A 13,865-nucleotide genomic window follows, 5' to 3' on the forward strand; every position below is an offset into this window, starting at 1 on the left:
CCTAGGGGGAAATCCTGCAAATCCTCAGAGGCAGTTTTTCTTTAAAAAAAAAGTAATTAAAAATGTACAGACGTTTTCTCAACAAACAACCCTTTTATATGGGCCACACAACAATTGGTGTTAGAAAGCCCTAGGTCATCTCCCACTACTGCTCTGGGTGCTGCTGGGCAATGAGAAAAGGAAACACTGAAGGGAGGCATTATTCAGTGGCGTAGTGTGGGTTGTCAGCACCCGGGGCAAGGCAAGTAATTTGCGCCCCCTAACCCGTGGATTTGCGCCCCCTAACCCTAAGTCCCAGATGTTGCGCCCGGTGTGGCCGGCCCCCCCTTCACCCCCCACGCTACGCCACTGGCATTATTAAACCTAAGTCCTGTGCAAGGACTTCCGCTTATGCAACAGGGACTTCCACTCCCCCCCCCCATCTCCTCAGATTGGCTCACTGGGGGCAGGTGTCAGGAACAGAGTGTGCATGGAGGAAATGGAGAGTTGTTCTGTCTGGAAGCCAAACTGCTTGCTCTGATAGACCAGGTGCCTTAGCACGAAGTTGCATAACTCCCGTGTGGTCATGGGCATCTCGATAATCTTTATTCTCATTGTCCCATACAGAACAACGAAATTGAAAAAATCTACACCAGACATTCAAAAACCAACAAGCCTGCTATCCCAGCCTGGTTAACCCCCTAAAAACTCTGATACCCCATAATTAAATATAATATACTCCCACAGAGACTACCTTACATTGTGTTTAAAACAAAAATTGCATTTGGATAAAAACTGTTTCTCAGGCGGCTAGTCCTAGTATTTATAACGCTGTACCTTCTTCCAGAAGGCAGAAGCTGAAAGAGATCATTTCCGGAGTGCATAGTATCTCTGCAGCTTTCTTATGACACATGGAAGCATAGATTTGATCCAAGGTGGGAAGAGTGCATCCAATTATTCTCTCCGCAGTCTTTACAGCCCTGGACAGCATTGTTTTTCCCCTGACCGTGCAGCTCCCAAACTACACACACAAACCATAAGTTAATACACTCTCACATTGCCCAGTGGTAGAGGAAGCAGCAACAACACCACTTTGGCTCCCAGGCCACCAAAGTAATACAGTCGTACATCGGAAGTCAAACGGAATCCATTCCGGAAGTCCGTTTGGCTTCCAAAACATTCGAGAACCAAGCCATGGCTTCCGGTTGGATGCAGGAAGCTCCTGCAGCCGATCAGAAGCAGTGGAAGCTGTGACTGACGTTCGGGTTCCAAAGAACATTCACAAACCAGAACATTCAACTCGCAAGGTGTTTGACTTCTGAGGTATGACTGCAAACGTAAGAACCTGACCACAGGCTAAGATCAGGAGGTCAAAGATGAAGGCCCAGGATAGGGCTTGATAAGAATGTTGGCTGGGTTGACAAATGGCAAGCAGTGCTGAAAATGGCCTTTTGATTCCAGAAAGGCTCTGCAAATTTATTCGGGTTTGAGGCGCAGAATATGTTGGCTGCACAAATAACGTAGAAAAATGTTTGTGGAATAGTGGGTAACATGTAAGGAAAAGCAAAGGGGGATGTGAAAGAAGACAAGATGTCCAAGACCACACAAATAAATGAAAGTTGTAATTCATGGAGCCGCGGTACTTTCAAATGAAAGAAACTTAGAAGCTTAGCAGCTGGATGCTAAATGAAGTACTGTAGCTTGCCAAAGGGAATATTAGCATGGAAAAAACATTAGCATGGATTATTTCACTTGTAGCAGAGTAATCTGGTGTATATCAGGCTGACTGGGATGATGGCCATGGAAAGTCTAACTGAATCTCTTCCCCTAGGAAATCCACGAAGGCCTGATTGAAAATGTAAACATTGAACTGTACAATGCCCTCCATAACCACATGGTGAACAAGCGCATGTTGACAAAGGACCTCAGGAATGGCATGGATCTGGTGTCTATGTACGACAACCAAAAACTGCATATAAATCACTATCCCAATGGTGTAAGTCTGTTTAATTATTCTTTTTCTTATAAAGCACCATGAACTTTAGCCCCTGGAATAGAGGACATTGTAATGTTGCATGTGATGTTTATGTTGTAAATGTGGCTCTAAACTTGGAAAGAGCTGTAAACTTCAACTTTCTAGATAGAATTTCATTTTTATAGATGTTTGGTGGGATCCAAAGATGCAGCATGATTCTATACATGCTTACTCAGAAGTAATTCCCAGTGGGGCATACTCCCGGGGAAGTTGTAAAGGATTGTAGCTGCAGTTAGTTGACCTAAGGTCCTGCTGCAATCAAGTCAGACATGGCTATTTATTTATTCTTATTAGTTATATGTCATTTTTTAATCAATGATTTCAAGGCACAAAATCCAAAGATGTACCAAACTATCAGCAGGTTAAAAACAATGGCTACTAACACAGTGTTAAATTTCGCTCTGAATGTTCACCTTAAAGAATTTAAAAACATTATTGCTGCCAGATATAGGACATGAAAGGTATCTGGTACATGTTTCATTGCAATGTGTGTTCTAGCAAGATTCTTTCCAGAATGTTTTATAGGAGACATCTCATCACACATCCCATAAAGGCGCTAGAAGCTTAAAGAAATGTGTAACGCTTTCTCGATAATCTTCTGGTTGCCAGCGAGTTCTGCGCTGAATATTCTCTGGCATCATTCTTCAAATGCAGGTTGTTACGGTTAACTGCGCTAGAATCATTCATGGTAACCAAATTGCTACAAATGGTGTTGTGCATGTCATCGACCGTGTGCTGACCCCTGTTGGAAATACCATTCAAGACTTCCTTGAGGTGGAAGATGATCTTTCATCTCTCAGAGTAAGCTTTCCTTTGTAATTATGAACGTCCTTTAGCCTTTAGCCTTGATAGTTGCTGCATCAGCCAGTGTGGTGTAGTGGTTAAGAAGCGGTAGTCACGTAATCTGGGAAACCGGGTTCGAGGCTCCGCTCCTCCACATGCAGCTGCTGGGTGACCTTGGGCCAGTCACACTTCTCTGAAGTCTCTCAGCCCCACTCCCCTCACAGAGTGTTTGTTGTGGGGGAGGAAGGGAAAGGAGAATGTTAGCCGCTTTGAGACTCCTGAAGGGGAGTGAAAGGCGGGATATCAAATCCAAACTCCTCCTCCTCCTCTTCTTCTTCTTCTTCTTCTTCTTCTTCTTCTTCTTCTTCTTCTTCTTCATCCTGATTTAAGCACACATCTAACACAGTTAGCTTTTTGGTGTTAGCTTTTGTGTTGGACACCTGCCTGCTATTTTTCCATGTTAAAAACTTCTTTATAAAGAAACCCTCCCCAGTCTCTTCCAGATTCTCCCACTATTTTCTGCTCTCCGTGTTCTGCCTTCCCAGCTCCCATTCCATGGCCACTGCTGTTGTGCAAATCCTGGATTGGCGTGAGCCACTACAAATACCCCAATGGCAGCTGTGCTACGACAGCCTTAATTTTATTTATATATACACACACACTAGGACGGGGGTGGCGCTGTGGGTTAAACCACAGAGCCTAGGACTTGCCAATCAGAAGGTCGGCGGTTCGAATCCCCGCGACGGGGTGAGCTCCCGTTGCTCGGCCCCTGCTCCTGCCAACCTAGCAGTTCAAAAGCACGTCAAAGTGCAAGTAGATAAATAGGTACTGCTCCGGCAGGAAGGTAAACAGCGTTTCCATGTCCTGCTCTGGTTTGCCAGAAGCGGCTTAGTCATGCTGGCCACATGACCTGGAAGCTGTACGCCGGCTCCCTCGGCCAATAAAGCGAGATGAGCGCCGCAACCCCGAAGTCAGCCCAGACTGGACCTAATGGTCAGGGGTCCCTTTACCTTTTATACACACACCAAAAAAATACATGTAGATATAGTATATGTATTTGGCTTTCCAGCTAATTGTTGAGTAGCCAAATGAGCACATGGGGTAGGGGGAGCTTCCTTGAAATGCAGGCATTTAAGTGTTCCTACATTTGTAAGTATACATCTAGGAAAACAACTCTATAATGCTTACATATTATATTATGAGTTGCCCAATGACGATGAAAAAATACTGGTCTTAAGTGACCATGGGAAGAGTATTACCGTACTCGGCTCATTTAAAAGATTGCTTTTATGTTCCTAAAATATCAAGGTGCTCAATAACGGCATCTCTTTCTTTCCAAGACTGCTGCCATGGCATCAGATGTGATGGAAACTCTTGGGAAGCCTGGGCAATACACGCTCTTTGCTCCTACCAATGAAGCTTTTGAGAAACTTCCACGTGGAGTCTTAAACAGGATTATGAACGACAAGGTGGCTGCTAAAGGTATTTCTGTAAAGTTGATATTGTGGGAAAAGAAAAAGAGACAATCCATTTCACAGCTTTGGAGCTGGTATGTCCCACAGAGGAACTTACAGTCTTCAAACAAAAACATCCTGAAGGTCCCAGGCCACAGAGAGGTTAGGCTGGCCTCAACTAGAGCCAGGGTTTTTTCGGCCGTGGCCCCGATCTGGTGGAACGCTCTGTCTCAAGAGACTAGGGCCCTGTGGGACTTGACATCTTTCCGCAGGGCCTGGAAGACAGAGCTGTTCCACCAGGCCTTTGGCCAGGGCACAGCCTGACTCCCTCCTTTGGCAATCTTCACAGAACTTAAGCCTAATGGTTGCCATCAATTTGATTTGAATTAATTTTATAATGAAATGAATTTAGAATGTTGTACTATTTTATTGTTGTTAGCCGCCCTGAGCCCGGCTTCGGCTGGGGAGGGTGGGATATAAATAAAAATTATTATTATTATTATTATTATTATTATTATTATTATTATTAGTTAAGAACATGATATGTCTCCCACCATGTTAGACCATTTGCTGTAAATAAGTATGACAAAATTGTCCATGTGCAATTATTTTGAACCCAGCTCTGTTCCAGGAGGCATAACAACTGCCTCTAATAAGTGAGATAAGTTAGGGTTGCCCTATGTTGCAATTTTGCCCAAAAAGCTCAACAACGTTTCTGTCCGGATTTTCACTGTTTGAAATATGGCAACCCTAGAGAAGTAATAAATAGCTGTTGAGTCTGCTGTGTTTGTAGGTGAGCTTGGAGTATTGCCCTCCCATTCGCAGCAGCACAGCCCAACACATTCTTCAGATTGTTCCTCTTCAAAACTCAGGGTTCATTCCCACTTTTCCCTGACCAGTATTTTGGTCGTATTGTGTACCGATGAATTCCCCAGCTTTTCTCGCTGTTCCACAGCTGTGCCTTGCGAAAATCCAATTTTACCTGCTGAAATGAATCTTATCAGATGTGCAAAAAAATCCGAAGGGAGATTTGGCTCAGCCAATCTTCAATTCAGCGGGTGAGATCGGATTTTCGCAAGGCACAGCTGAGGAAAAAAATGAGAAAAGCTCTCAGAACTGTGGGGTGTGTGTGTGTGTGTGTGTTGGTATACAATACAATCAAAGTAATGGTCAACTGAAAGTGTGGATGAACCCATTACCCCTCTATAAGGTGGGAATTTCTGCTACTCATCCTTCTTTCATTACCTTTCTGTAAGTTGTTCCCAAACTATCAGTGTCATCAGTGTCTTGCATCTGCAGCTCATCGCATAAATGTACAGCGGTACCTCAGGTTACATACGCTTCAATTACATATGCTTCAGGTTACAGACTCCGCTAACCCAGAAATAGTACCTTGGGTTAAGAACTTTACTTTAGGATGAGAACAGAAATTGTGCTCCGGCGGCAACAGGAGGCCCCATTAGCTAAAGTGGTGCTTCAGGTTAAGAACAGTTTCAAGTTAAGAACGGACCTCCGGAACGAATTAAGTACTTAACCCGAGGTACCACTGTATTTCCATTAGCCCATTGCTGCATAATATGTAAGCCTGTAAGGAGTTTGAAGTAAGTTATTAGGTAAATGATGATTGGAAGGGTAGCTTCTCCTTCTCTTCCCACATCTTTTCTACCCATCATTATGGGTATCTGAAAAACTGTACCTAGAGCACATGTGATCCGCTTCAACTTACTTAGAAAGACAACCTTTCATACATGCCCCTTTTAGGAAAATAATAGCAGCAATGAGACATTAATGTTCACAACAGCTTCAGCTCTTGAATATGCCTTATGTACTATTATGCTTTGAGCAGATGAAACTGAGAAAGCTGTAACAGCACCTTTCAGTGTAATTGGTGCGACCGCTGAGGATACAAAACCTCACCAACTAAGCTCTAGTAAATGAAACTTCCTGCATTTGAAATGTGCTCAGAACTACTCAAATGGTATACTTTTGTATCCCATAAACATTCTATAAAAGAAAAGGGAAGTCCCATTAGAATCTTTACAGCTAATGGTTACTGCAAGTTGCAGCTTGCATCTGTTCTTCTCATTAAGAAAGGGCAGTTGATACATAGACAGTGTAGGAGTAAGAATTTTCCCAGCTTCATATGTCAAAGGAAAAAGAAAGGGAGAATCTCGAGGGAGTCGTGCTCAGCTTTAGCAACAGGATATCTGGAAGTGCTCACTAGAAACCATCTCTCAAATGCTATCTTCCTCCTATAAGCTTACGACAATCTCATCTGACTGAAAATAACATTTCTGCTCCAGTTGTTTTAATCATGTCATAACCTTCCCCTTCCCCTGGTGTCTAACTATGTATGTGTAATTTCTTTGTTTATTTGGTGCAGTTGCATGTTGCCCCATAACACAAAGTTTTCTGAGCAGCTTATAATAATACAGTGGTACCTTGGTTCTTAAACTTAATCCGTTCCGGAAGTCTGTTCCAAAACCAAAGTGTTCCAAAACCAAGGCGCGCTTTCCCATTGAAAGTAATGCAAACTGAATTAATCCGTTCCAGACTTTTAAAAACAACCCCTAAAACAGCAATTTACTATCTAACGAGACCATTGATCCATAAAATGAAAGCAATAATCAATGTACTGTACTATAAAATAAATAAGACAATATTGTAGATGATAAAAATTAAAATTATTTTTTGTTTCTTACCTGCACTGATGATAGTCTTTGTTTGGATGGGGGGCTTTTATCCATTTCCACAGTCACACAGTCAATCAATCTGAACTGGGTTCCACACAGTCACAAAAACAATTTACTCGAAAAGCCTCAAAAATAAAAATGCAAAATTAATAGCAAAAACAAAAAAAGCACCATACTTAATCACTTCCAGATGTACATTTGATTTCCAAAATGTTCAAAAACCAGGGCACAGCTTCTGATTGGTGCAGGTGCCCCAGAAACAACAGTCAACAGCCGCATCGAATGTTCGGCTTCCGAAAAAAGTTTGAAAACCGGAACATGAACTTCCGGGTTTTCGGAGTTTGAGAACCAAAGCATTTGAAAACCAAGGCGTTTGAGAACCAAGGTACCACTGTAATAATAATAAAACCTTGAAACTAAAAAATAAGCAACTCAGGACCGCAATACCTCAAGGACTGCCTCTCTCCATATGAACTAATCCATACCTCCATGAGAGGTCCCAAGGTGGCAACACAAGAACGGGGCCTTCTCTGTGGTGGCTCCCCATTTGTGGAATGCTCTCTCCAGGGAGGCTCGCCAGGTGCCTTCATTATACTCCTTTAGGCACCTGGTGAAAATGTTCCTCTTTAACCAGGCCTTTGGTTGATTGACATCCGATGCCCTTTTAAATGAGTTGTGGGAGGGAGAATTATTGGTTTGCTGCTGTTGTTGTGATTTTCACTACAAATTTTATGTTGTGAAGCGCCCTGAGATCTGCGGATGAAGGGTGTTAATTCATATTTCATAAATAATAATACAGCATAGCAGCATTAAAATCAAAACCAAATAAATGCAACAACAAAAAGAGCACAATTGTCCCAAAATTATAAACTCAGAGATCCAGGTTACCTAAGTTGCTTTGAAGGCCTGAGTAAACAGAAAGAGTTGCCTGACCAAAAATTGGGTGGCAGGCAAACTTTTCTGAGAAGACGATTCTATACCCAGGGTGCCACTACCAGAAAGGTTGTATCGCTCATAATTACCGCATTTTTCGCTCTATAAGACGCACCAGACCACAAGATGCACTTAGTTTTTGGAGGAGGAGAACAATAAAAAAGTATTCTGAATCTCAGAAGCCAGAACAGCAAGAGGGATCACTGTGCAGTGAAAGCAGCAATCCCTCTCACTGTTCTGGCTTCTGGGATAGCTGCGCAGCCTGCATTCGCTTCATAAGACGCACACACACTTCCCCTTACTTTTTAGGAGGGAAAAGGTGAGTCTTATAGAGCAAAAAATACGGTACCTTCCTGACTTCACCTGGAGCAGGATTTCTTAAGCTTCAAGAAGGTACATTTGGAAGGAAGTGGTCTTTCAAGAAACCTGGTATTTCAAGTAAGACGTCAGTTTAGAACTCTCTGAGGAGAAAGCAACCTCTTCCACGAAAATTCTCTAGCAGAGCCGTTTCCAAATCAAATTGAGGGGGTTTTGACCATGACCAAAGCACTGTCCCTGATAAAAAGGGAAATTTCTGGTAAGGAAGGGAAACTACAAAGTCAGATGTTTAAGTAGGAGAAGTGCCTTGGCAGTTTACCTAGGTGTCAGGTCTAGTTGTTGGTCTGGCTGTCGATTTTATAACTCACTCCAGTTGGTTTTTTATCTCAGTGGAACCATGCGCCTGTTAAAGATTGGCAGGAAAAAGCTGGAAATGCCTTTAGCCTTACCGCTTCCCTCGTAACACCTTTGCCGCATGCCAGCTGAGAACCGTCTTACCGGGAGGGAATTCCCAACTGGCCTGCTAGATCAATTACCCCACTTGGCACCGCAGAAAATGCTGCATAAACGGCAGGGAAGAGTGAAGCTTTCTTTTCCATGTTATCACCGTGCACCAGAAACACACTGATATTTTAAAGAAAAAAGAGGGAGTCGCTTCACACTAAAATAGGTAGATGTGGTTGGGCGACAAAATTGATTCTGTGGTTACTGAGTGACTGGCCACTAGCCTATTTTGTCCATCGAAAAGGAATACCGTATTTTTCGCTCCATAAGACACATCTGACCATAAGATGCACCTAGGTTTTAGAGGGGGAATGCAAGGGAAAAATTTTTTTTAAAGGGAGTGCTGAGCAGAGCCTGTCTGCATCCCAGGCTCTGCTGAGCGCTCCCTTTCACGAGCCGCATGGAGCATGTGTGCAGCTCTTGGGGGCTTTTCCCCAAGGAGGGAGAAGGACAGCCCATCACTGACAGGCTGCCCTTCTCCCTCCTCAGGGAAAAGCCCTCAAGAGCCGCACACATGCTCCGTGTGGCTCTTTAGAGGGAACACGGCTCTTGGGGGCTTTTCCGGGAAGTGGGGGAAGGGAGAGAGGGGCTAAGCCAGAAGCTAGAACAGCAAGAGGGAGCGCTGCGCAGCGATGCCTCTTGCTGTTCTGGCTTCTGGGATAGCTGCGCGAAGCCTTCTCAGAGCAGCAGGATGAAGGATCCCCATGCCCTGAAGAGGCTTCACGGTAGCGATCCCTCTCACTGTTCTGGCTTCTGGGACAGCCGCGCATCCTGCATTCGCTCCATAAGGCGCACACACATTTCCCCTTACTTTTTAGGAGGGAAAAAGTGCATCTTATAGAGCGAAAAATACGGTAAGTTGGGGAGCAAAAAGAGAAATGTGACCACTTTTGGGTGTTTGTTTTTTTAGGGCTGCCTCTATTGTGAGGCAGAGCGAGGTGTCAATTAGTGTGCTCATTACATTTTTACAATTGCAGGGGGAATTTGAACTTCCTTCCTCAAGTACCAAAATATCTTAGATCATCGCTGTCTTTTAGAGGTTCAGGTCAAATATTGGTCTCCAATTCACATTTTAAATATAGGGACCATATTATTTGATTAAGGGCTCATGAGTTTTGCAGTCATGATAGATGTAATAACCTATTATTATAATCCAGAGCTATTATTATGTTATGATAGTGGCAACGGTTAGAAGAGTTTCAACAGCCTTGCTGAGAGACAACCAAGTTTAAAATTCCCTACTATAGGTCTCCCTGTCCAAAGAACCTCATTAGACTGGCTCCCTCACAGTGTTCCAGAAACTGGACGAAGACTTGTTATGCCACACAGGGGCTAGTAGGGTTGCTGCATGTTGCTTTCTCCTGTGGCTTCTGCTTTTGAATTCAGATGCTGAGTTCATCATAGTATGTTTGGGTTGTGACAGCTCATTAGGAGAACTGCATTGCTTCTTGGGAAACCTGTGGTGTGAACGTGTAGGGCATGGGTAGGCAAACTAAGGACCGGGGGCTGGATCCGACCCAATTGCCTTCTCAATCCAGCCCGCGGACGGTCTGGGAATCAGCGTGTTTTTACATGAATAGAATATGTCCTTTTATTTAAAATGCATCTCTGGGTTATTTGTGGGGCATAGGAATTTGTTCATTTTCCCCCTCCCCCCCAAAAAAATAGTCCGGCCCCCACAAGGTCTGAGGGACAGCGGACCGGCCCCCTGCTGAAAAAAGTTTGCTGACCCCTGGTGTAGGGTTATTGGCCAAATGCGATTGGGTTTGAGATTCATGCATAACATAGTAGAATCACAGAATCATAGAACTGTAGAGCTGGAAGAGACCCCAAGGGTCATCTAGTCCAACCCCCTGCAATGCAGGAATGGCTAAGAGATTGATATGTGAAACCAGCACCGTTCTGGCAGCTCAGTATGAATTGTCTGAAATAAGCAGCACTGGCAACTTTTGCCTCTCCCTCTGCCCCCTTCCCACAAACAGCAAGTTACTGATTCATGTCACATATTGCCTCTGGAGAGATAATGTACAGGTTTTTTTTTTAATGAAACAGTTTAAATATATGTTCTAAATATCCCTAGCTATATGTGCTATTTAATGGTTTTGCTATTTTTCTGCTCATGATTTTGATTCTAATGTAAGTGTAATAAGTTGCAAGGTACAAAATAAAATTCACAATGAAATGTACATTTGAAGGGCTAAGTGTGGTGTAGTGGTTAAGAGCGGGAGTCTCGTAATCTGGTGAACTGGGTTCGATTCCCCGCTCCTCCACATGCAGCTGCTGGGTGACCTTGGGCTAGTCACACTTCTCTGAAGTCTCTCAGCCCCACTCACCTCACAGAGTGTTTGTTGTGGGGGAGGAAGGGAAAGGAGAATGTTAGCCGCTTTGAGACTCCTTAAAGGGAGTGAAAGGCGGGATATCAAATCCAAACTCTTCTTCTTCTTCTAAGCCCTTGTCCAAAGGCATATGATGCTTGTAAAGGTCTTGTTCAAGTGCAGTCCACACTCACTTTTCCAGCTGGAGGAAGCACATAGCAAATGTTTCAATATGGGTACTACTAAAGGTGTGTGGGAATCTCTCTTTCCCCCTAAATAGTTAAGAACGTTCCAATCTCTAGTGGAAATGAATGTCATTATTTACAAAACGAAAGCAAAACTCATTACATTAACTGTTTATAATGGCATTGTATTTTCTAAAACGTACCAGTTTTAGATGGCTGCAGCATTGCTTCAGGTTTCATTTCAGTCCTTTCTGTTCTTTCCCCTGTTTAGCTCTGATGAAGTTCCACATTCTGAATACTCTCCAGTGTTCTGAAGCCATCATGAGTGGAGGTGTCTACGAGACCTTGGAAGGCAATACTGTCGAAGTTGGCTGTGATGGCGAAAGCTTGACAATCAATGGCGTCAAAATGGTGAAGCGAAAAGACATTGTGACAAGCAATGGTGTCATTCATCTAGTAGACCAAGTGCTTATTCCTGATTCCGGTGAGTCTTCTTCTTTTTCTTTGGCGATCACTCACAGCCGAGTAAGATTGTCTTCCATAAACACGGTTTTAACAGTGAGTCCATAAGTGACTGTGGAGGCCAATTCTGGATCCTCCCACAGTGGGGACATAGGTTTCCGAGCGGGAGTTGGTCACGGTGAGGGTTTGCCAAATGTCCCTTCCTCTTAGCACATTTCTCCCTTTCGTCCTGAGTTCAAGTGTCTTCAAAGCCCATGACACCTTTGGTAGAGGCTGCTCTCCAATTGGAGCGCTCACAGGCCAGTGTTTCCCAGTTGTCTGTGTTTATGCTACATTTTTTAAGATTTGACTTGAGAGCGACACACAGGCGACTTCCAGTCCTATGCACTTTCTCTAGTACTAATTGACCCCTGGAGTAGATAGGCAGGTAGTCTCAACTAACTGTCTCTTTTGAAGACGTAACCCATTATGAACTCTATGGATATTCCTTGTGTATCCTTTTAAAAATATTTGTCTGTTTGGCAAGAGTTTTGGAGCGAAACCTAATGCTTGTCCACCCATTTCTTCCTCAATTTCAGCTAAGCAAGTTATAGAGCTTGCTGGTCCTCAACAAACCACCTTCAAAGATCTGGTGTCTCAGGTTGGCTTGGCCGCAGCTTTAAAGCCAGAGGAGGAATATACCTTGCTAGCTCCAGTGAATGGGGCTTTCTCCGGTAGGTAGACCGACAGACTTGGTGGCACTAAAAATAACTCTTAAGAGATATCTTAAATATCTTCTTCAACAACTTTGTGAAGAAGTCCAACACGAGAGAGTTGAAACTACTTACAGTCACTGAAACTGAAATCCCCTTGATAGATTTAGGATGCTCAGACTCTACAAATAAGTCTTGATCAATACAAGAAGATAGCTCTGTGAGACCTGTTGCTGGAAGTCCATGGGACCTCCATGGCTAGGAGTGAGTGCCTGGTAGTTCCATGCTATGGTTGCTTCACTGTCATGGGACGTGGGTGGCACTGTGGTCTAAACTACTGAGCCTCTTGGGCTTGCCGATCAGAAGGTCGGTGGTTCAGATCCCCACGACAGGGTGAGCTCCTGTTGCTCTGTCCCAGCTCCTGCCAACTTAGCAGTTTGAAAGCACACCAGTGCAAGTAGATAAATAGGTACTGCTGTGGCAGGAAGGTAAACGGCTCTGTGTGCTCTGGTTTCCATCACTGTGTTCTGTTGCACCAGAAGTGGTTTACTCATGCTGGCTACATGACCTGGAAAGCTGTCTGTGGACAAACGCCGGCTCCCTCAGCCTGAAAGCGAGATGAGTGCTGCAACCCCATAGTCGCCTTTGACTGGGCTTAACCGTCCAGGGGTCCTTTACCTTTACCTTTCATGGCTTCAGAGGGAGAGGCATTCCTGAGGAGCCAGTCTTATCAACTGCTGGTGGAAGCACAAATGCTGGAGGAGGAGAGTCGTTGCTCTGTTCTGGCCTGGCTGAGTCATCATTACTACAGCCTGTGAGGACAGTAACAGTTAACTCAAATTCCTGGTATGGATGTGTCTGGACTTCCTTTAAAAAGAGTAAGAGCAATAGAGAAAATTTCCCCTCCCCCAAATTCCCACTTATGTCTATGACTAAACCACATCCACATCCAAGCTCGTCTTGACCAAGAGAAAAGACTGTCACTGCATCCCAACCTACTACTGCCATCACTATGCCAGAGACATAGTTAAAGGGTCTCCCTCCACACACAGTCTTTCTCCACACCTATGCATTTATTTGACCACTCAAATAGTTCTTCAAGCATCTGAATTCAGTGGAGGACAGTGCGTCATGCAAGCTACTGCATGCTTTAAAAAGAGGCAATTGTTGGTTTTTGGGTAAATAACAGATGTGAAAGAATGAGGCCAAAGCTGAATGGAGGTGACTATCATTTTCCATTATATCTGAGATTATATGTAAAACTACATGAACGAAACCTAATTTATGCATGATGTTCTATCCAAACTGTTAGATGATGTCTTAACTACGGACCAGAGGATCCTCAGATTGATTCTGCAGAATCACATTTTGAAAGTGAAAATTGGCCTGAATGACCTCTACAATGGACAGTTCTTGGAGACACTGGGAGGAAAGAAGCTCAGAGTATTTGTGTATCGTACAGTAAGTGAATTTTAAAACTCGGGAAACATTTATGACAGCAAAAGATTGCAA

General features: G+C 43.8%; 1 protein-coding gene across 31 annotated transcripts in view; it reads left to right on the top strand.

The window, feature by feature from the left end:
- Nucleotides 1-13,865, top strand: part of POSTN (periostin) — a 54,323-nt gene that overhangs the window by 9,493 nt on the left and 30,965 nt on the right. For all 31 annotated transcript variants that reach the window (XM_083483345.1, XM_083483320.1, XM_083483342.1 and 28 more), the window contains exons 5-10: nt 1,811-1,975; nt 2,669-2,815; nt 4,138-4,279; nt 11,471-11,683; nt 12,240-12,374; nt 13,666-13,814. In XM_083483345.1, the coding sequence (XP_083339471.1) occupies nt 1,811-1,975; nt 2,669-2,815; nt 4,138-4,279; nt 11,471-11,683; nt 12,240-12,374; nt 13,666-13,814 (951 nt within the window). The remainder of the gene's footprint in view (nt 1-1,810; nt 1,976-2,668; nt 2,816-4,137; nt 4,280-11,470; nt 11,684-12,239; nt 12,375-13,665; nt 13,815-13,865) is intronic.

This window comes from Podarcis liolepis, assembly GCF_965112155.1.
Source record: "Podarcis liolepis genome assembly, chromosome: 17".
Taxonomy (NCBI): Eukaryota; Metazoa; Chordata; class Lepidosauria; order Squamata; family Lacertidae; genus Podarcis; species Podarcis liolepis.